Source organism: Haemaphysalis longicornis, unplaced genomic scaffold, assembly GCF_048455015.1.
Source record: "Haemaphysalis longicornis isolate Haplotype H1 unplaced genomic scaffold, Haemaphysalis longicornis Haplotype H1 scaffold_3, whole genome shotgun sequence".
Classification (NCBI taxonomy): domain Eukaryota; kingdom Metazoa; phylum Arthropoda; class Arachnida; order Ixodida; family Ixodidae; genus Haemaphysalis; species Haemaphysalis longicornis.
The window spans coordinates 187,917,248-187,940,663 of NW_027526335.1; the positions used below are offsets into that span (position 1 = coordinate 187,917,248).

At 46.3% G+C, this 23,416-nt stretch overlaps 1 protein-coding gene across 1 annotated transcript in view; it reads left to right on the top strand.

The window, feature by feature from the left end:
• Nucleotides 1-23,416, top strand: part of LOC144175886 (E3 ubiquitin-protein ligase MIB2-like) — a 101,847-nt gene that overhangs the window by 56,145 nt on the left and 22,286 nt on the right. Inside the window, exons 6-9 of the mRNA XM_077704942.1 lie at nt 1,051-1,183; nt 3,677-3,777; nt 8,381-8,532; nt 11,176-11,338. Of these exons, the coding sequence (XP_077561068.1) occupies nt 1,051-1,183; nt 3,677-3,777; nt 8,381-8,532; nt 11,176-11,338 (549 nt within the window). The remainder of the gene's footprint in view (nt 1-1,050; nt 1,184-3,676; nt 3,778-8,380; nt 8,533-11,175; nt 11,339-23,416) is intronic.

Here is a 23,416-nt window from a genome sequence, read left to right on the forward strand (position 1 = left end):
TTTCCGGCGGAAATACTTGTACTTGCTCTTAATGATTTCTCAACAGCCAGGGATTTTTTCACGCAAATTCCTTCCATACCCTATAAGTTTACCCTCTGTGTCTTTTAATGTCAGCCGTCCCGACATTGAATAGTTCCCTTTCTGTTGAGGGTTTCATTCAACTGTCGTTGCAGTTAAGGGGGTCTGTCGTCTAATGAACATAAAAATGCTTCTTTTTTCTCTTTCCTCATACGTGGACGGCAAACGGGCTAGTTATAAATGCTACAACATAGGTTCGGCCTTTATTATACAAAAAACACTGAGCGCCACGCCTACTTCCAAGTTTGCTACCATTCGCCGAGTCAATACGTTTTTTAAAGAGTCGCTCAGAAAAATTGCCTCAAGCATTACAAACCATTTAGTTAGTGAAAGGCACATAATGTGGTGAAAGCATTGCGCTATCCCTCATACTGTAGCCGAAAATTCTCGGAGACGTTCGAGCAGAGAATTTCACCCCACGCACCGGTAAGTTGTCTCTAACCAACAGGTTACTATTTTCTGACTTCATTCGACCGCTAAGCTTTCAGCATTCGCGCGATGTTAGATGTACTGTTCCAAACCAAATGTTGAAATGTTTTTTTTTTCATTATGTATTTTGGTGGATAGGAGGTGTGTACAGTAATTATTTGTTATGGACGCTAGAAATTTCATTAACACTAAACTGGTTGCGTAAAACGAAAGATTTCTTTGCCTTGAAGTGACCGAAAAAATAGTATGTACTCCATTTCGCTTATGTTAAACCAGGCCGTCTGCATGCAAAGGATTTTTTTCAATTTTCGCCAGTAAATCATTTGTTCCTTCCTGACATCAAAGTTCGATTTGTTTTTGCTACCGGTTTTTGCTACCGGACGGTGTTGTGCTGTACTGAATTGTTTAACCACGATACACAATCGATCGCGCATCAATTTGTGTGCAAAAATAATTTGGGTATAAATATACTGTGCGGCTGTTCAGTATAGTTTTGAGTATCTAGCGTTGACATTTTTTTTACTCCATTTGCTATACTCACAGTCTATCGGAAAGGTTGGTGTCGTAATTGCCACAGCTGCTGACGCTGACACATTTGTACGCATCTGTGGACAACGATGGAGGTTCAATCCCCTCTGCTTGGTTCCTGCTCCAACAGCTACAGTTGCCAGCGAAGGTGAGATCCGTTACGCATGCTTCGCAAACATAGCAAATAAAGAAAACTTGTGGATACCTACGTCAAATTGTAGACTTCATTCACAGTGGACAGACAAACAGACATTGAAATTTATTAGGTCCGGAAGGTCTAACCTAGCGGGCCGCACCTGCGCGGGTGGCGAGAGTGGACAGCTTACAACCAAGTTGTCATGACTCTCAAGGACGCACTTATCATGCTGGCGTCCGGCTTTTTCGAACGAGCGAAACAAGACGCATACGCGAAATGTTTGCAGCATTGCCGCGATGCTCAGAAAAGCAGTGCCCACAATAAAGAAACATATTCCAACGGCCCTTTTTGTAACAAGTGTTTTTTCTAGGCAAAGGGTGTAGCCATGAGCAAAGTGTGCTGCATCAGGATTCTTAAGATATGACCCACATATTGTGGCTGGACGGATTCGATTATTTGTGGTTGCCGTGCGCACGGGTGACCGTCTGCTAATTGCATGTGTACGTTTCCATGCGGATCGTGTGTGGGTTAGCGAGGCCATAGAGGCGGGGAGGACAAAAAGGCACAAAAGCCTTATGTGGGCGAAGTCCCTATTCCAGTGCACTGTTACATCTTGTTTCCACATCCGCGCTTACAATCAGCCGAAGGAAGGTGGCTCGTGTGATTTCAACTGGTCAGTTACCCTCTCCTACTTCTCACGAAAACGCGCGTGTGTACCTGATTTCGGCGCACGTTAAAGATCCCCACCTGGTCAAAATTATTCCGGAACCCTCCACTACGACGCGCCTCATCGCCTGCGTTGCATCGGCGTGTTTAACCCTACAATCAATCAATCTTCTACTTCTCAACCAATGGTTTTAGACAGAAGTTTAAGTAGAGGTTGGTTTGGCAGGCCCATACCATATAAAAGAGGGTGCACGGGGCTCCGCAGTTTCGGCAGAGCGGGTCGTAGTACGTCGACGAGATTGCGTGAAACTTCGTAGGATGGGGGTGCGCATAGGTCTGCGGGAGCGAAGCACGCTCTCTCGCTTTTTAGGTGATAACGTACCAATGCCTTCTCAACTAATAGTTCTGCGTTATTTCATAATACGTGCAAAGGAAAGTGCCATCCCCACCCATTGGTCAAACGGTACCCGTTAGGTGAAATATAGGTGCGCCGCCTGTGTCATGACATTGTCGCTGTGTGACAAGTGGGCTGGCATTTAGGCCAAGCTCATCTTTATTTTCGGAGACCGCAGATGGAGAACCTTCGAGGCCAGATTTTGTATTCCACCGCTAAAAAATCTGCAAGATGCCTTCTCCGAATTGGTGATGACCGTTTTGGTTGATCTCAATTTTGTTATATTAAAAAAAATACCGTTATTTTAAAGTGGCACTGAAACTCGTTTTGGACGTTACCAATGGGCTCGCGCTGCCAAGAGCTCGTGGACACTAGAGCCGAACATTGCCTTTTTTGCAAACATCACAAAGCTGCCAATACGGTTTTCAGCCTCTTTACTGCGCTCATTTCCTATTCCCATCATCACTGGGGGATTGTTTTTGCGTCTGCCTTGTGCTTACACACGACCCAGCAGGACTTTATTGGTAAGCTCATTAGTGTGCTTACCCCGACACCCAGCTACGACATTGGCTTCGTATATGGGCCTATAACAGTTGACTTGGTTGGCCCTCTCTTGGTTAAAATCTCTTCAGTCCGAATTTCAATAAAGCACCATTCTTTTGTTGTCTGGCCACCCCTGTGTGGCAATCCAGACGCCCATGCTTAAGGAAATCGTAATGTAAGAAACATTCAGACTATGCTTTCAGTTCCCTGCGCTCACGGAGTGGAGCCTTCACTTTTATCATAGCGACTGGATTCTCGCGATCGTGTTTTTAAAGCCGAATATGGCTTAGCGACTTTATCCCGATGGTTGCTTAGAACGATTTGCTGCTTAGCCTCGATCCCAGCCAATCTTTTCTACGTATGTCATTGCACACGCCAAAAGGAGGAACGCCTCCTTTTTCTTGAGTTTGCCGTCGCCGCTAAAAGTTGGCGCGCATGCGCAGCATATATCTGAAGCGAGATAGACGATTACGCATGCTCGGTGAAAGGGTCAGGAGCCCGCCGTTAATACGTATACAATCCTGTTGCTTCTTAAAAAGTTTATGCAGTGGAATATCTTCCCACGGGAAAGTGTGACATCACCACTGCCAAGAACCATGGTGTTGATAAACCGTAAAAAACGTTATTCTAGTGTATATGGCCGTAAACTTAACGTTCGAGAATATAATTTGCATCTCGGACAGCGGAACATGCACTGCGTATTCAAAAATCATCTTTTAAGGCAAAATTATGTTTTTTTTCTATTAAATCATCAGGGGCTATCGACTGCCAGTATAATTTCCAAGTGAAATTATAATTTCCAAGGCCAGTATAATTTCCAAGGTACGCAAGTTATATTCATTCTCAATAAAAAAATTTGAGTGTGCCCTACTAACTTAACTTTGACCCCTTTTTTCCACAAGGTGAAATGGGTGGTCTTCATGAAGCCATCGAGACCCTTGGTCAGTTCGAACAACTCCTGAGGCATTTGCTGGATGATGTCGACGTGGTCGCCACTACCGAGGTTTGTCTTATGCCGTATTTTTATTATTTAAAATTTGCCCAAACACAGCCTGTAATTCTCATGCTTCGGCGAAAGGCACTTCTTCCAGCACGGACAAATTTGCCCTGGAGGTGGTCTAGCTAGGATCACTTCACAAAGCCACTCCCAGATTTTGATTCCTTGATTCCAACGTATCTGTTACAACAAGCAATACTCGCGTTTTGCTTGAGTAGTCACCTTCTCTGTTGCCTACTGTCACCTACTAAGCTTTCAAACAGATTTTTTGGACTGCTGTAATATTCCCACACTTTTTGCCACTTTCGTATACGTATTTCCGCGCCTTCTTGCCGTCAATTTTTTTCGGATTTCTGAACTGTTGGTACAGTTTTTCCATTGTGTCAGGATCAAAACCAATCGCTGACTCAACCTGACAACCAGAATAACTTTTACCGCACAAACATTTTCGTACGTTGTGACTGGGCATGGCAGAACTAAAATTCGTTCTTACCACAAAAAAGCAGACACAAGCCGCAAACAACCCGTTTCAATTAATACCTTATACCGTCGTATACCCACATACTTTTTGAAAGTAAATACTTTTCGAAAGATTTACCTTCTCTTCTTCTTTAAACCAATCAAAAAAAAGTTTTGGCAAGTAATATCCCCAGACCGCAACTCAAACCATATATTTTTATATAGTGAATCCAACGGCCCTTCTCAGATAAGGATCGTATCGGTGCCTTTAATGAATTTTCATCGGCTTTCAGCGGAGAGGATCATACCAATTTACCTAACGTCGATGATTATGACTGGCAATAAATAAAAAGTATTGATGTCACAGTGGAGGGCGTATCATGCATCATCAATAATCTTAAATTAGCTTCTTCAGCTGCTGTTGATAACATCTGTTCCAAAATATTAAAAAACACCATATCTGTGTGCAGTATAGTTCTGTGTATGATTTTCAAGCAGTGCTTCTCCTCTGGACAGCTTCCCAGTTATTGGAAAATAGATAAAGTGATCCCCGTTTTTAAATCTGGAAATAGAAATAACCAGGAAAATTACCGCCCCATTTCATTGACCTACATGTGCTGCAAGATTATCGAACATATAATAGCTTCCCATGTTTTCAATCACCTTGAGTCAAATCTTTTCTTTTTTCCAAAATCAACATGGTTTTAGGAAAACCTCATCATGTGAAACACAATTACCTGTATTCACAACTGACCTGATCCTTAACGTGAACAATAACCTTCAGACTGACTGCATTTTTCTGAGTTCTCTTTTGATCGTGTTGCCCATTGTCACCTTATTACAAAATTAACCGCTCTTCGCCTCGACCCCTTCACGCTATCATGGCTTCGAAATTTTCTTTCCAATCGTCAACTCGTCGTGTTGTCTCCTCTTTGTGTCGTCGTTCCCCGCAATCCTCATGGCGTGTCAAGGATCAGACCAACTATCCCGTCAACAAAACTTGCTGAATCGTCAACAGTTCACAGCAGTTAACCATATTGCTTCATCTCCGACTTGCGTTACGTCATGTGTGCCCCAGGGCAGCGTTCTGGGCCCTTTGCTCTTCCTTATTTAAATCAACGATTTGCCATTAAATATTTCCTCTCGTATTCGCATATTTGCTGATGACTGCAGTATTTACAGATCAATTGATAGTACTGATGACAACCAAGCGCTTCAAAACGATCTCAGCCTAATTTGCCATTGGTGTAACACTTGGTTAATATGTCTCGAAATGTGTCAAAATGTCAGGTAATTTGTTTTAGCGTAAGCGTGACGACTCACACTTTTCCTACAATATCAATCACATTGAACTGTTGCATGCCGTTTCATATAAATATTTAGGCGTTCACTTAACCGAAAACCTCTCATGGTCATCTCATGTTACAGCCATATGTTGCATATGTTTTATGCCGTATTTACGTCGTAATCTTAGTAATTCACCTTCGAGTATTCGTAAATTGGCCTATCAGACATTTGTTCGCCCACAACTCGAGCACGCATCATCTATTTGGTCCCCGCATTCTGACTATCTAATCCACATGATCGAATCCGTCCAAAATAGAGCTGCCTGTTTCATCTCCCGTGATTACAGCCACCATTCCAGCGTACCATAAATGAAGCTTGATCTTTCCCTCCAACCTCTAGTTCTTCGCGACGATATCGCCCTTTTATCATTGCTCCACAAATATGTTTATAACTGCACTCTTTCCACATTGCCTGTCCAAATCACATAAAACACGTCCCGAAGAATAAATAACCAATTAGTTTTTTCCCGTTTGTATGGTTCCACTCATGCGTTTAACTTCTCTGCACTTCCTGTGGCCATTCGCTTGTGGAATAGCCTTCCCAATAGCATTGCTGCATAAAATAATCAAGAAAATTTTCACCTTCTACACGAGCACTTGCAAAGCAGCACATATAATTAGGCATCATATTGTTTCCTTCACTCGGTAAGGTGTTCGAATTATCTGCTTTTTTCATCAATCTTTTTTTTTCTTGCATTCAGTTTTTTTTTTTCGTGCGTGTCATGTTCACGCTATCTCTCGCAGAGACGTCAATTCTTTTATTGCATTTTCTGTCGTCAAATGATACTGCGATAATTCTACTTTTCATTTGATGTGGTTTGTGTGCTATGATCATTGTAGTACTTTTTGCGTTATTTCCCTGCAATGTACATATAAGTTGTTTTTTTCTTGTTCTTTCTCTGATTTTGCTTTGTGTGTATCGAAGTTTTTAGTTCTTTACAATCTTTTTTGCCGGGTGATGGCTGCTTGCTCCTTCTGTATATTTCATTTAACCCCCTTACTCAATGCCTCCGGGCCTGTAAGGTATTTTAAATAAAAAAATATGCCCTCGTGTAACTGGCAAATACTTCAGAACAAAGCTGTCATAAATACTCTCACTGCAATTGCGCTTCATTCGTATTAGTGCACAAAACGGAGATATTTCTCACGTGTTCGATGCTTCAGAATTGTACTGTATCCTTGTGTTGGGTTTGTTCAGCAGGACTACTTAACTCTCTTGCAAACCCCCATGAATCCTGCTCTTGAATGCTATCATAAAATAAAACAGTAGAATTTTTGTGAAACGGGCTCTTCTGGATTGCCTTCAGGAAGACACTCAATGTGACAACAAAAGGACCAATAGCTTAGGGATTTCTGGAATGCTGACGCAGACTTGGGCTACCATTCTTCTAAAAAAGGCTCCCAAGTTGCGATTTCCAGCTTTCTCCACGCCTGCTTGGTAAAGCTGGAAAGTTCGCTCCGGGAAAAAAAATTTCCGCCTAGACAACTAGCAAACTACTCTACCCGCTACAGTTTTGCGACTGTTTTTCGAGGTTACCGGAAACTGTGGGCCATCACGCCTCATTCCTCAGCCGCAAGCATTGGGTGACTCTTGTGAGCGTTATAGCGTCTGCTCATGTAGTGGCACTGCAGCGACATGCTTTGTTTTTTATACAAAGTAGCAATGAGAGTTCTATTTATGGTAAATTGCTGTTTTCCACTTCCTCCAGAAGTGTTCAGGATGAAAATTGAGCACCAAATAAAATGTTCATTTTTTCTACTTTTTGCTTTTCTCTCAACAACCGAAAACAACTAGTGAAAATTTCATAGAATATTCATCTTCCCTCTTACCCTAATTAAGCGGCAACAACGTAGTTATCCCTTTTATCGTACATCTTTTTACTCGAGCTAAATGTACGTTTAACTCGCATTAAATTTAAGCTGGCGCATCAAATTTAAAGTTTAACTAGCATGTTAAATTTTCACTCCCACAGCCGTAGTACAACCCTACCTGCTACAATGTTCGGTGCTACAAATCGCCGAAAATGCTTAAGGCTGTCTTTTATTTAACGGATTTGGCCAAGACTCGGTTCTTGAACCGCGCGAAAGGGCTCGACCACGATTCGACGCGTTTTCGTGCTGAACTCTGTCAGATTTCGGCACAGTCTCCCCGCGCTCAGAGGCTGCCATGAAAAAATTAAACGGGCGTGTGCAACAACCAGTCGAGACGTATACGTCCTACAACCGGGTTTTATTGGCGGCGCGTTCGGCATATTTTGAATGGAATTTTTTCTTTTGTGGCGACTTCGAGCCTGGTTAGGCTATGGAGCCGGTGGCGGTACTAAAGGTTGCGGGCGGCTGTTGTGGTTTTCATTATGGGCTTGTCACGCGACCAAAATTATTTCTGTTTTTTGGACCCATTTTCTGCACTTGTACGTTTGATCCTTGATTTATTAGTATTGTTAGCTGTGGTCAGAAGTGTTGTAGCATTATCCTGGCCTCTCCACACCTCTTGCCGTACTTCGCTTCAAAATCACCCAGGGTTTCATCGTCAGTCATTTCTTCTTTGGACGTCACGCACTTACAGCTTTTCACTAGCTTGCGCAGTGTGTCACCTGCCTACATGTGTGCATACCTACAAGCGTACATTCACTCATAGACGCATACATCTGCAGATATACGCACTTACGCAGAGGCCATACAAAACGCGCACATGCGAGAATGTAAGGGGTGTGTTGTTTGCGCATTTTTGTGGGCTTGCGTATTTTTAGAGAATTAAACAAGACATACTCCACCAATGATTGTATGTTGCAATATTCTAACAGAGGGGACAACGAAGAAGCATCAAGTGTTCACCCCTGCATGTAGCCTGCTTTCGTGGCAACGAAGCTGAGATCAGAATGCTTATAAGGAACAAGAGCAGCATTGAAGCGTTGGACACGGACAAGAACAGGCCCCTTCATTACTGCGCTCACGGGTAAGTAGTGCGATTCCGCTTGTGTCGACAACTGGGGCTTGTTTTATTCTTGTTGTTAGCATGAACAATTCCAACGTTTGTAAATCTACCTGTACCACTTTAAACGCCAAACTCTAAAACCACCTGCACCTAATGTCTTTTCATCTCCCGCGTACATATGCTTTGTAGGAAGTATTCTGGTGATACCTTCAGGATGTTGTAGCTATTCAAACGCCATTTTTGTCAACGTGCTGTACAAATAATACCACTGGCAACGCTGAATCTTCCAGCAAACGTACAATAACAGCGTCGTCCTGTTGTCTTTCTCTCCTAGTGTCCCCGTTTTTTACGCTGTTTCGTCAAGATGATACATAACCAGTACCAACTCGCCCAAATGTTGATCCTTCTGCAGTACAATAACCCTTACTTCTAATTATTTTACCCACAGAGAGGTTACATATCTGCCGTGGGTGTCTCGGCACTTAATACATATCAATGCGAGACACGCCACATTAAGCGCAATTTCAGCGCAGTGCACAAACAGGAATGACGAGTAACCAACTGCCGCTCATAACCACCTGCCGCTCAATAGGCACAAACCCCGGGTAATTGCATGCAGCAGACTTCACGTAACTGCGTCAAAAAGATTTCTTACCGAATTCCCCAACTTACTAATTTTGGGAGCTGGGGCTTTAAAAGTGGCCAGTGTATATTAGGTCAACGAAAGGAGTTCTAAAATCATTTACACTTTACAAAGCCTACATTCATAGTACCTTGGGCCTGGCTGGGTCACGTAATGAAGCCATGATATGGACTAGAGCTCTGTAAAGATTTTGCATCATTGTCTACAGAACCCGAAGCAGACCCCCTTTGGCATTGGCTTTACCGAAACACGGCTGAAAAATAGACACGCCTCTCTGCGTTCGTAGCACTATGATTAAGAGCATCAAAGATGAAATTTAGGCTCTCCCATTTTTAAAATGTGCTTGATGCATACTCCTATAGCTAACTGCAGCTTAGGCTTTCTAAAGTACACCGCAGCTCCTAAGCTGACCGCAGCTTGTAACTTGATATGTGAGTTCTTAATGAATCACTTAATCGGACCCTATAACGGTTTTTTTATCTTGTCTCGTTTATGCGCGAAAAAAAGAAAGCCAATATCGTTGCGAAGAGCGTTACGAACGCCACAAACGTTTGAAGCATACCTTGCACAAAATGTTCGATTTGGATTTCCCCAGCACTCATGGCAACTACACGGGGTTATATTCACATTCTTAAACTTCCTTTGAACCTGAAGCCTCCGCACTTGGGTGCACTTTGCACCGTCGCTCTTATGCCCAGCCATACCAAGCTATCCCGCTCAATAACTTCACCGCTCACAGACGTAGTAAAACAATTGCAGAAAAAAAGATGTTTGTCCCACAGCAAGAAGTCGACTTGGATATGAACGTTATCAAAAAATTACTGTCCTTCCATTCTGTGAACAAGGATTACCTGAAACGCTGGACGCAGTCCACGGAGTTCATGAAACAAAACACATTTATCGTAATTTTCGATGGAGCGTACTTCCGAGCCAATTAGCTGAATGAACCTCTGAAGGACCCCAAGTTTGGTCTTGCAGATAACCATGGAACTGCCTGTGTCCCTCCCGCGTCGAAAGCATCTTACTGTTTGCGTAAGGCCGGGTTCAGCTTGCTGCCGCAACCGTCGTAATAACTTTAGAGAATGACGCCTTTTCACGTCTCCGGGAACCGAACTCGTGACATGCCATTTTTTTACGTCCATAGATCACGATACGGCTTTTGAGTTGGTAGTCTAAACATAGGCGAACACACAAACCCAATCCGCTCTACCACTGATGACTCCGGACAGGTCTCATTGGGCCGTTTAACGTTTGCGTTTAAACCTCGCACCAGCACAACGGACATGCCATCCATCAGTATGGCTATGAAACCAATAGCTCTCCGTGCACGACCCCCCGCCTCTCTCACCCTGTTCTCCAGTGCAAACCTAACAGTACAGTACAATAGAACGGTACAATTATTTTCGCCGCAAAGGGCGTTCATAGAAATTCAATTTGTTCCAACAGTGAAGCCCTGAACTTGCTGTGTGGCCTAGAAAAGGAGTTACATGTGCTGCAGCACTTCTCTTTTTGGAGGGCAGTCGTTGACAATCTGCAGCGCAGCTCTCACTGCTGACAGCTCGGTTTTTGTAGCCCGATGTCTTGTGACTGAGCTTCTGGCTTCGGAAGATTCGGAAGTTACGGTCCCATAGGCATATACGTGGGTATACCCGCCATAGCAGCGAGATATATGCTAAGTTTGCTACGGGCGAGAACTCTCAGCATGAAGGACTTCTTAGGCCCCTGAAACAGCGAAGACAGTGCGGTGCGGGGTTTTAAAGTTCTTGTGCGTTTTCTTAGAGACTCTGGACTCGCTCCAGCTTGTGGCTGCCTCTGTCGCTTTGTTATGCTTGCGTGTGTCCGTCTTGCGGATTTTCTTTCGTTTTTCCTTTTCTTAATTGTTTATTCACGTTATCATTTAGCCCTTATCACATTTTCACAAACCATCTGAAGTAGCAAGCCCATTATTATGCAGGGTTGACCTCTTCGGTCTCATTGAAGAATTTTTTCTCTCTTATCTTATCTTTTTGGTGGAACATCAGGAACGAGCCTGGTGCGATGAAGATCTTGATTGAAGCCGGAGCTGATGTCAACGCGCTGAATGAGAAGAAGTGTTCGCCACTGCAGGTGTCAGTCGTCAAGGGCCACGTTGACTGCGTGCGGACGCTTCTCACGTGCTCTCGTCGTATCAACGTCAACACCAGGGTATGCGTGCATGGGTCGCCTCAAGCGTAGCTGCCATAGCGATCGCAAGGCTTCTCTCTCAGCTGCATTAGCCTAGGAAAGCGATTATCTTCTGTATTCAGGAGCAACGTCTTCTGAGAAGATTTTCTATAGTGCGCTAGCCTACCGTTTTTTCCGACTCCAAAAATTTTAACTTGCTCGATATTCAGACTTGCTTGACCTTCCCGGGAACTCGCAAGTTGTCCCATAGGGGTTATATATGTGAACAACGCATATTTCTGGTAAAATAAAGCCAGCAGCTCGATTTTCCGGACAACACATTCCGCGACAGAACTACAGTGCTACTCCAGCACGACGGCATTTTGAATCCTAAGCCACCTGACTAAATTCTAATTGAATGCGGATTGGCTTGACTTCCACCGGGGTAACAAACTTTGATCTCTGAGGCCATAATTTTGCATTTATGTGTGCGGCGGAAGCAATCGCGAAAGCCAATGTTTGCAAAGAAAACGTGACGCTTGCAGACGTTCTCACACGAACGAGGAAATAAAGGCAAGGAACCATTCGCGACCTCTTCATCCCTACTTAAATTAAATAAGGCTAGTTTTTGCGACTCGCGGATTTTTAGAGCTGCTATTTTCTTCCGACCATTTTTTGTTCCCCTCCAAGTCCGAAAACTCGGTCGGCTACTGTATATTAAAAAGGTGTATTAATAGTGACGTATATAGAACACAACTATGCCAACTCCTTTGCTGGCAGCACAGATACAAGTAGCTGTCAGCAACAGAGAACGTGTTTCGTCGGAAAATAAATCATGAGGAGTTTAAAGATGATTTTAAAGGTGCTGCCCATCTTTAATACCACAAAGCGTAATTTTTAATTAGCTTCAGTTCCTAATGAGCTTTTATTTCAAAATCGCTGATTTGCGCCCATTAAAATGCGCTCATTAGAGACGAAATCTACAGCGAGAAACAAAGAATTTCCGCACTATTTAAAAAAATTATTGAAGTGGCAAATTGGATTTTTTAGATATTTTGGGAGCGCCGGTTCTTAACAGTCACAATTATCCATAGCTCGGCAAAACTGGATGCCACTCACTCACACTCACTCAAAAAAATATATTTATACTGAAGCACTCACTCGCACTCACGCTCGCCACTCCGCCCTCACCACTCGCTCTCACTCACACTCACGCTCGCCCCTCCGCTCTCACTACTCGCACTCACTCGTACTCACGCTCTCCACTCGTCCCCACCACTCGTACTCACTCGCGCTCACGCTCGCCCTTCCGCCCTCACCACTCGCACTCACTCGTGCTCACGCTCACCACTCGTCCCCACCACTCACACTCAGTCGCACTCACGCTCGCAACTCCGCTCTCACTACTCGCACTCACTCGTGCTCACACTCGGCGCTCGTCCCCAACACTCACACTCACTCGCGCTCACTCTCACCACTCCACCCACACCACTCGCACTCACTCGCGCTCACGCTCACCCCTCGTCCCCACCACTCACACTCACTCGCGCTCAAGCTCACTATTCGTCGTCACCACTCGTACTCACTCGCGTTCACGCTCAACACTCCGCCCTCACCACTCGCACTCACTCGCGCTCACACTCACCACTCGTAGTCCCCACTCGCACTCACTCGCGCTCACCACTCCGCCCTCACCACTCGCACTCACTCGCGTTCACGCTCACCATTCGGTGTCACCACTCGCACTCACTAACGCTCACGCTCACGACTCGCATTTCCTATTTACACTCCCTCGCAATCGAACTCACCCCTCGCAATGGCCACTCACACTCACTCGTACTCACCACTCGCTTCCTCCACTCACGCACTCGCCACTCCCATCGCCCGCTTACGCTCACTCACGCTCACTCACAACCGCCACTAATTCACATTACAACTCGCTTTGTTCCTTTGCAGAACGGGAATTTAATTTTAACTTCGCTTTGTTTGTAAACCAGATGAATCGTTCCATTTTGTGGAGACCTTAAATGTGGCCATATTGACACCGACACCATAGTGATGTCGTTTCATGAAGCGAAAAGGAAATTCGGTGTTTTAAGAGCTTCACATTGGCTATGGGGCGTGCCCCATAACAATCGCTAGCTCCGAAAAACTTGATTCAACTGACAAAAAATCAAACCGTTCTCTTAAGAGAATTAAAACTCGAAGCTTTCTCCCGTGCAAACTGAGTCAAAGCCTCAGTTTAAAATCCAAACGGATTCAACAGTGTCGAAATGGCGCAATCGGATAGACGTCGGCTTCATATCGCGGGGGACCCAAGCGCGATTCGCACCATGGGAAAGGTTTTTTTCTTGAGGCGCTTCATGTGCCTTCGCTTATCATCATCATTGCTTTGTGAAACCCACTATAAAGTTCGCTTTCCTGCGGTGCTTTTTACTCAGACGCCGACGCCACCAGTGAGGAATGGAAAGCTTCATTTCAAAAATGGCGAAGCTTGCATTAGGTCGTGAAAGGCTTGAACCACATCGAGCTGGGTGATTTCTTTCTATGAAAGCATTGATTGGCCCACTAACACGCATTGCATTAGGTTCGAAATTATTTATTTACATGTTGCCAGAATGCAATCCGGGAGTTGTTTTCGAGATGTGCGATTTATGACTCTTCGGAGCACCCAAAGGTAGTCGTGCGTACTAGGATTAGGTCTGAAGCCGGTTAGCGATGGATGAAACCAACCAGTGCGCTCGAGATGGAACTGATGTCGGTTGTTAATTAATCGGTCGATGACCTTGCACATGATAGGAGTTAGTGAAATAGGTCGCAGATTTTCAGGTTTTCGCGGGCGTCTTTACTAGGCTTCGTGATGGGATGAATGATGGTCGTCTTCAAGTGCTCGTGGACTTGTACCGTTTCCCATGATTCGTTGACAACACTCAGAAGGGCTTCATGGCCGTGCGTTGGCAGATTGCGGACATCTTGCCAAGTGATTTTATCATGGCTTGGAGCGGATCTAGATTTGCCTTGAGCGATAGCAACGTGAAGTTCTCCCAGGGTAAAAGGAGTGTTGAGTTCGTCTAGAGGGTGTGGTATGTCTATGTCGGAAAGAGATTTTAGTGCCGTTTTATCCTTCGCAGCATGCGGAAAGAGAGTCTTGATAATAGTTTCTTCTACGTCGTAATAGTCAGACTGCAGTCTCATTTGTCAATGATAGGAAGCTTTGTTCTCCCAGGGTAAAAGGAGTGTTGAGTTCGTCTAGAGGGTGTGGTATGTCTATGTCGGGAAGAGATTTTAGTGCCGTTTTATCCTTCGTAGCATGCGGAAAGAGAGTCTTGATAATAGTTTCTTCTACGTCATAATAGTCAGACTGCAGTCTCATTTGTCAATGATAGGAAGCTTTGCTTTACCGCAAAGGCTGCGAAAGATGCCCCATTATAAGTGAAAAAGGCCTCTCCCTCTTGCCGGAGCCGATGGCAAAGATTTTGCCAGTTTTCACTTTGTAATGTCTTTTGGTAATCGTTGATTTTCTTGTATAGTCGTTTCAGTTTAATGAGGTCAGGGTGACGTTTGCCACGTTCTTGATACTACCTGGTGGGACATTGAGCCGTTCGGAGCAACCTATGCATATGGATATCTGGGTTGTCAACCTCAACAGTGCCGATGACTGATTCGGCAGGAGATGTACGAGCATAGGAGACGTTAAGTATAAACACATTAAAGAAGTCAGCACGAGTGAATGCAACCTTGCCTTTGATAGCTATCCATGCTCTCGCTTGGAACGCGTGGCCGAACTATGTACACTTCGGGGAACAAAGTAGGGCAGTAAGCGGGATGCGTATTGACCGTCTTGACATTGCTTTTGGCGTCACTCGCGAAGTGCTGTGAATGCATATTCTTGTGCCGCCTTTTGGTATCCATACGGTGCCGTGAACCGTGAATGGCGCTAAAAAAAGGTTACTGCTGATAAAACAATAGTGGCGGAAGCGGTAATACATTGTGTTATGCAACTACTACGACGGCATGCGCTATCGCAGCGCGTGATGTGTATGAACACTGAAAGCAAACGTTTTAGTTTTACGGGCCTTCGTGTCTGCGCTCCGCATAAACGGTAATCGTACTCATAAGTTTACTCTTTCCACTGACAAAAAATGTCATGACTTTTTTTATTTCCTTGACTTTTCTTACTGCTAAAATCATTTCTTGCGACGCTTATTCTCCCACGGCTGCCCGAGCGAGAAACCTGTACAGAACGATGGCATGCTGCCTTTCGCGATTGTGGCTGCCCTTCGCGCAGCAGTAGCGGCGCTGCCACTAATTCTTTCCTGCAGCCTTTTGATCCTTTCAGACCCTGCAACTTGCAATTATAACTATGTTTCTTAAAAACCTTCCGCAACACAACGTCGAACCGCACGCAGCGCGTGTGTTTTTACGTGCGCTGAACGTCCGGTCGCGACATCCACGACCCAGAGTTTCTAAGCGGCGGCGAGAGGCGGCGCTGGAGTCGCGCGCAAACTGCAGTGTCCGGTGCGAACGCGGGTTTTCTTCGGCGGCATACGGGCATACCGGGCATACGTCGCGTTGGCGATCGCGGAGGCGGCGATGTGGCGGCGGCGGTAGCGACCTGCACTTTCTCGTTTCTGCCGCGCAACAGATTGCCGCGCCGTCCGGGCGCCTGGTTGTAGCTTACGAGGGCTCTCCTACTTAGGTTGGCTTCCGAACAAATGCCGCCAACATCTCCTAAAGTTATTCTCTTTTTCTTTGTGTATGGAGGAAGGTGGGGGCGCACAGTTTATCGTGTACGACTGCGCGCTGGGCTGACCTGCAGGCCTTCGGCGACCGTCGACAATGTCCCGGGCAAAGGCGTCCGTGTGTCTAGACGGGGGGGACAGTATTGCAAAGGAGTATTTGGAGGGGGGGGGGGGGGAGGGAGGAGGCGAGGATGCACGGCGCGCCAGCCAGCCCGTATGCGCGAACAAGCGCTGTTTCGAATATGCGTCGGTGTCGCCGACTACGAGAAAAGGAAAACAAAAAATTCCCCCGCATTTCCCCGAGGGGGAGAATGTGAAAGTGCGAATGCACGGTTGTCGGCCCGCTTGCGGCGCTTGCGCTCGGCCCCCGCAGCCCACCGCCTCGCCGCCTTCTCTTCCATCTCTTCCATCGGGTTTGTAGTATCACGTGTACACCACGCAGTTATCAAGCCGCTATAACGCCGCTGAGTCGCCAACGCACGCCGCTGACGACGTAGTTTGAATGCGTTAAAGATATAAGGCGCGTCACTAACACTGATATCAGCGTCGCCTCCGTGGCTTGGTCGGTAGAGCGTCGCGCTGCGGCCGCAAAGTCCTCGGATCGAAACCTGGCGCCGGATGCTGTTTCTTTTTTAAATATAGAGGAGCACTGCGGACGCCGACGCCGCCGACGCCGCCGCCGGCGGTGGATGGTTTGGGGTCGCTTATAAAGTGCATTCGCACTTAAAAGCAAAGGGTGGGGAGAAAGCAGGCGCCGCCGAGGTAAAAAAAAAGAAAACTTCGTAGAGCTGGTGGGATCCCCCACGACAGATACCAACGGCATAGAAGCATAGAAGCGCGGTTACGCGAAGAATGGACCCAAACTTAGGACATAATTGCAGTACGCGCGTTGCGCAGAAATGTACCGTGCTTTTGATAAGTTGAGCCATGTTAAAAATACTGCTTTACCGTTAAATTTGAGGTTGTGAAGGAATTATAGTACAGCGTGACGTCGTTATAACAAAAGCGTGTAGGAAGCTGCCAGATAATTCTAAGCGTGCAGCTGTGGCAAAACTGCGAAACAAGAAAATGTTAGTTGAACTTGCACAGTGCTTGCGATATATTACACATTTAAAATTCTAATATTTGTACAGCAGAAAGATCTAAACAAAATGACTAACAACTGTGCGGCCGCTGCAAATATATTACTTTCTCAATGTGTCTTTTTTATGCTGTCCGTTTCTTTACCGATTTCAACAACTTATTTTTTACCTCTTACGCAACCTTTTCTTTACCCTCTGGTATTCTTTAAGAAAACGTGTAGTGAAAAGTTGAGTTTTATCTGTGCCATAACTGAACTTGCTTGTGTATATCTTTTTTCTTTTTCGTCCATACTGCACGTGTTTGAAATTGAACGGTTTGGTTCATATTTTGCTGTCATTTTACTACCAACTATTATTGCATTAACAATATAATTTGCCAATAGGTTTTACATTTATTTGCATTTTTAAAAACAAATCCTTTCGTTTTTAAGCGAAGCTTTCTTTGCCTGGCTGATGGAGACCGTTTGCGAAAACGCACTGCAGGAAAGCCAACTTTTTGTCGATGATGATGGTGGCGGGTGAAGTGAAAGGAGTTTGAACCCCACCGATCAAAATTGAAACCCCAAACGATCAAAATGCACGCCTCAAAAGCTTCGCGTTTCAACCTTATTTGTCGTTAGACAAATGGCATTTGAGTTTTACAACAGCGAATGCTGTTTAAGCTGGTGGTTGGGCCGGCGAACCTGCGCAGAAAAACCTCGCCGAGCGAGGACGTCGTCGTGCGCGCCGACACCGCTCGACCTTGTCGAACGCTCTGCCCCAGCCTGCCAGTCATGGAGAACTTTCAGCAGCAAGTTCGGAAATCCATGTGAGATGCAAAAGTCCGGTCTGTAATGAAGGGAGAGATGGTGCAATAGAAGAAGAGCGCCACTCCCAAAGACGAGCAAGCGCGGCGCGAAAGCCGCTACGCCGCTACTCGAGAACGGAGGAGACGACTTTGGTACAATCCCGAATATCGCGCCGGTGAAGCAGCAGCGAAACGTCCGATCCGGAGTTACGAGCTCACGTGCATTGTACATACATAATGACCGAGTGTTCATTGCTCTTTTGGGGCTAACCACGACACCACGCAGAGAGCTTGACCGTGTCTCAAAGCATAACCAAGCAAAAAACTTGGCCGAGCCTCCAACCATAATGGCGGATAAACTTAACCGAACCGAAAATAAGTCGGGTGGGGCCGCCAGTTTCGCTGTTTGTCAACTCTTCGCGCAACTACAGTGCGAAGCTGCTCCATTTTTTGTTAATATTCTGCATTAGGCTGTTGGCGTAACTTGAGCGGGTTTTCGCATGTGACCACCGTTATGTAAAAATACCCTTTCACAAGGGAATTTATTGAATTGTAAAACAATAAAGAAGTAAATAAAAGTCGCTGGTTTTGTGAGCAATAACTATGCGTTCCTGATTACTTTGTGTGCATACACCGTAATCCCTCGTTATAACGAACACAGCACGACGGCGAAAAATTTCGTTATAAGCGGTATTTTGATATAAGCGACCACTCGAGAAAACTAAACTCGTAGAGCTTTATTTGCGCCACAACTGCGAGGAATCAAAGCACAATGTATTCTTTGAAACACAACTTTATTCAGGTGCAAGGAAGGCAGTGAGCTTTGGCTGTCTCATGTTCTTGCTGGGCGCGAGCAACCCCTTCTCTAATGTGACCAAGCAGTGACTGGTGTCCGCACGCCTCGCAGACTGCAGAGCGAAGGAAGAGGAGAAGGCTGTGGCCGCTTTTACAGGGGGGTGGGGGCGCCAAGGAACGCTACGAGAGTTTCGCGCTGGAAAGCGCCGCGAATTCCACAGCTGGAATCTGAGGTTGTGTTTGTTGAGCTCAAAAAACGTTTACCCGCTCATTGTGAGTACACAGCACAATCGTGAAAACTGACCGGTTTTAGGGGCTCTGCATGATTACTGGGCAATTTTTTCCCGAGGTGTGCAGCCGTGAAGTTTGCAAAACGAGTTTTTGGGCACCCCGCTCTCGACGACACTTCGCGCACCGTCGCGTCCACGCCATGGACCAATGTCTCGGAAGAAAATTCAATCACCCTAACACGCATATCGACCATTTGTCTTAAATCGGATGGCGCAAAACGAGTATGACGGGCTCGAGAAAATCGCCGGGGAAACACCAGCTTGTCAACTCGCCATATTCACCGCCTGACTCGCCGCTGGGTCATCACTGCTCGGCGCCGCCTCCGCTCGCCACTTCACTCTAAGCGGGTCCAGCTCTTCGTGCGCTTCGAGTAATGCGCCCTAAAGTGCATGCGTTTGGGTTGGGACCAGAAGAAATTTAGAATAAAGCGATATTTCGAGTAAAGCGATTTCGTCATAATGAGGGATTACAGTATATGTGCGCGCGCTTATGTTTTGTACGCGTGGCTTTACCTCTTTCCTGTAGAATTTCTCAGAACAATCAGAGTAGTCGTCAAAGATAAAGATGTTAATTACATTCATAGAGGGCTAAGACAGCCTTAATTTACGTGGCCGGTGTAGCAGCTCACATGGTTTGTGTAGATATTTCGTCAATAAAAGCTGCCTCTTCTGTCCCGTCCTATCTCGCGTGGTGAGCATTAGGCCTTTATTTTATTTTTCTTATTTTGATTGTGTCGACGTCCCAGTAGTGTTCCCCGATTTTCACAAGTATCAATGCATTGATTTTGTTATGAGCGGCATTAGCCTTTTTGGCTGTCTACGGAACGAGTTTTCTGGGCATAGAATGCGTACTTATTTGAGCTAGAATTTAAATTTATCATTAATGGGGTCTCACGTTTTCTTAAGTCTATATACGGTTATTATACCCACCTGTCTTAATACCCCACTTTCAACGGGGTAAACTTCGCTTTTGGCAAGTGAAAAACAAAAAATTCTCGCAAATTTTTCGCAAGCCATGAATCAAAGCTTTTCAGGACTTATGTAACCTAGTTCGTTCACGCTCTATAAAACAAAAAAACACTGCAAATTCTGACAGCGGTAGCAAACATAAAAAAAAAGATCCGTTCGGAAGGAAAACTCGGTAAAGCTGCTGCCATCTTTCAAAGCACTGGCTAGCGTGTGCGATTAATCCTATCGCTTAGCGCGCTATCCACGGCAATAAATTTTCCCAATGAATTCATTACAGACAGCCCTCCAAACAGTTTATTCCAAAGAGCAATCCAAGCTGGAACAGGGCTCACAGCGGGGATGTCCAGTAAAACTGGTAAAACACCGCCACGAAAGGATAGAAAGATGGGAGCAAGGTGTAGCAAGGCGGGCTTGGCCTTGAGCGCCGTTGATTGAGCGCTGGGCAGAAGAGGCGGTGGAGGCAGGCGGCGCCGTCGTGTCGCGGCGGCGGTCATGATGGCGACGATGGCGACGAGCTCCCGTGCAGCGCCGCCACCCTCCCCCTTCCCCCCACATTTTCCCATCCGCAAGCGGCGCCAGCCTGCCGCACAGGAGCACAGCTTGATCCTAAACTACGCCGTCACGTGTTCATTTGGAAAGTTTCCGCGAAATAAGGGGAAGGACGGGAGGGAGGATCGGATTCACTAACACCCCTAAAAAAGCTGCGCTTGAGAGCACTGACACTTCGTGCACCAGGGAGCGTCTGGGGCCATTTTGTTTCTGTCTGTCGTGCTGCCACCTCTCCCAACGAAACCGCTGCTGGTTGTGACGGGCAGAGTGCGACCGGGCGCTCTAGCGCCCGCGCTGTAGAGTAAAAGAGAAAGGAGAGGCGCCCAGAAACAAAATGGCTGCGCCAATGTGTAAATAATTATCACGTGGTGCCGACCGACCAATGAAAATGCTGGCGGCACACAACAATCAGAGAAAAGAGTGCCGCTACTCTAAAAGCTTTTATTTAGGAACGTTAGAATTAACCCGGCAGTCGGCACCATAGCACCGCACATTTCGCGAGTGCACCCGCCACTCACGAGTAGCGAGCGGGGCTCACTACTTGCGAGTAGTGAGTGCACTCGCACTCGTGAGTGGTGAGAGCACTCGCACTCGTGAGTGGTGAGTGGGGCTCACCGCGAGTGGAACTTGCACTCGTGAGTGGTGAGCGGGGCTCGCCGCGAGTGGCACTCGCACTCGTGAGTGGTGAGCGGGGCTCGCCGCGAGTGGAACTCGCACTCGCGAGTGGCGAGTGGCGCTCGCCGCGAGTGGCACTCGCACTCGCGAGTGGTGAGCGGGCTCGCCGCGAGTAGAACTCGCACTCGCGAGTGGCGAATGGCGCTCGCCGCGAGTGGAACTCGCACTCACTCGCACTCGCACTCACCAGCCCACAACGATGGCGAGGCTCACTCACCACTCACTCATGAGTGGTGAGTGGGGGGTGTGTGAGTGCACTCGTGAGTGAGTTTGCCGACCTATGCAATTATCTCCACAATAATCCTTTGAAAGCAACATGTCCATTTTGGCTTCGAAACAGATGCGCGTTATTAAAGGTAAACACTTCTTGATGAATCCCTTATATGCCCTCGGACGATATGCCTGGAACATTAACTGTCCCAAAAATTCCTCGCTGGGAGTTATTTCACTTAGACAGCCAATTCTAAAATTGAGCTGGCCGTCTATTAGGGTGACGTGTGTTTTAATGTACCTAAGTCATTGCTTCAGCCATTGTAAACTATGCCCTCATTAATTGGAACCAGTTTCCGGCACGTCGTTATCGGTCACAATGAAAATTTCTTCACCGTAAATTTTCAGAAGTTTCGGTTTCTGCGCGTGGTAAATGATTCCAAATTGTCAAGTCGCCCGTTCCTCAAACCAAAGTAACATTGAGGGGAGGCTCCATTGGCTTAAAAAATACTTGAAATATGAAGCACGCTGTAATGAATGGCTAGCAATTATTTTATCCCTGCTAGGTATCTTCAATTAATACCGAAATACCAACGCGCAGGCTTCTGCATTGTTTGTGTGTATCCGGAAAAATAGCCACCACATCTGAGAATCAAACCGGCGGCCTGGGGTTCAATAGTCAGTGCCTTAGCCACTAAGCCACCGCTCCCTCTCCAAAAGGCAAAACACGCACGTAACACATTGATGTCCTGTAACTGTGTGTAGCTTGGGAACCATAGGGCAAATCTTGTGGTGACGGTGATGTGTTTTCATAGTATAGGTATAAACAGCGAATCAGAATAAGAAATGAGAGGCTCGCTGAATGAAGAGAGGAACAATGGTCAAAAGTCAAGAACGACAAGTAAAAAAAGGAAAAAGTGTTAAGTCATTTATTCGTCTTCAAAGAGATAGTTTTTAAAATTTTTGAAAGATAAAAAAAAGTGGAGAAAAACATGCCCGCCGCGTGGGATCCAAACGCAGACCTCCAGAATACCGGTCTGCTGCGATACTATTTACGCTACCGCTGAAGCTTTGCCCCCCTCCATTTTCTTGGCTATTTAGGCTAAAGTAATTGTTTCCTGAACTTGGGGTGGTAGGGGAGAAGGTGGCCTTTTTAACACCGGGGACGTGGCTCGACCGTCTACGGCGTGTCGAGAGCGGTCAACCAGCGTTGAACCGTCTTAATCCCCCTGTAGCACCAAAGCTGCTAGACCGGTATTCTGGAGTTCGTGGGTTCGGTTCCACACCCGGCGAGCATGTTTTTCCCCAGTTTCAATTTTTCTAACATTTCAAACACTGTCCCCGTTGCAGAAAGATAAATTACCTACCACCTTTTCCCCTTTGGGGGAAGGCGTTTATGGTGGTTGCCCTTTTGTGTTATGGCTATATATATATATATATATATATATATATATATATATATATATATATATATATATATATATATATATATATTGTACTGGAGATAGTAGTCTCCGACACGACGACATACCTTGGGGTTAGTGTGCGCCAATCTCCCCTGTACAACCGACGGGGTATGTACCGGAGGAAGGACTACTATGGGCCGCATGATGATGGCAGGTGCAAGGTGCTGCGCGAGAGAAGAAGAGGCACGGTCAGCATCGCGTGGCTCGCTCTAAGAGAACGTACCGAGACATCGGTCTGCGCTGCCTTACCCGTCTCTGGTCTCTGCCTCTTTCCAAGCGTCTTGCCGGTCCCCAGCTATAATCCCCCTTACAGTGTGGTGGAGGTGCAGTTCCCCTTTGCCTTACCAGCCTGGAACTACGGAGCAAGCGCATAATTCGACCAGTATTACAAGAAATCCATCGTGAAATGGCGCCTCCGCAGCATGAACCCATCATGTGCTCCGGATCTCTTCCTCGACGCGACCCTGCCAAGTTCTCCGGCGCCGACGATCAGGACGCAGAAGACTGGCTGTCATCCTTCGAAAGAGTGAGTGCCTACAACCGCTGGGATGACCC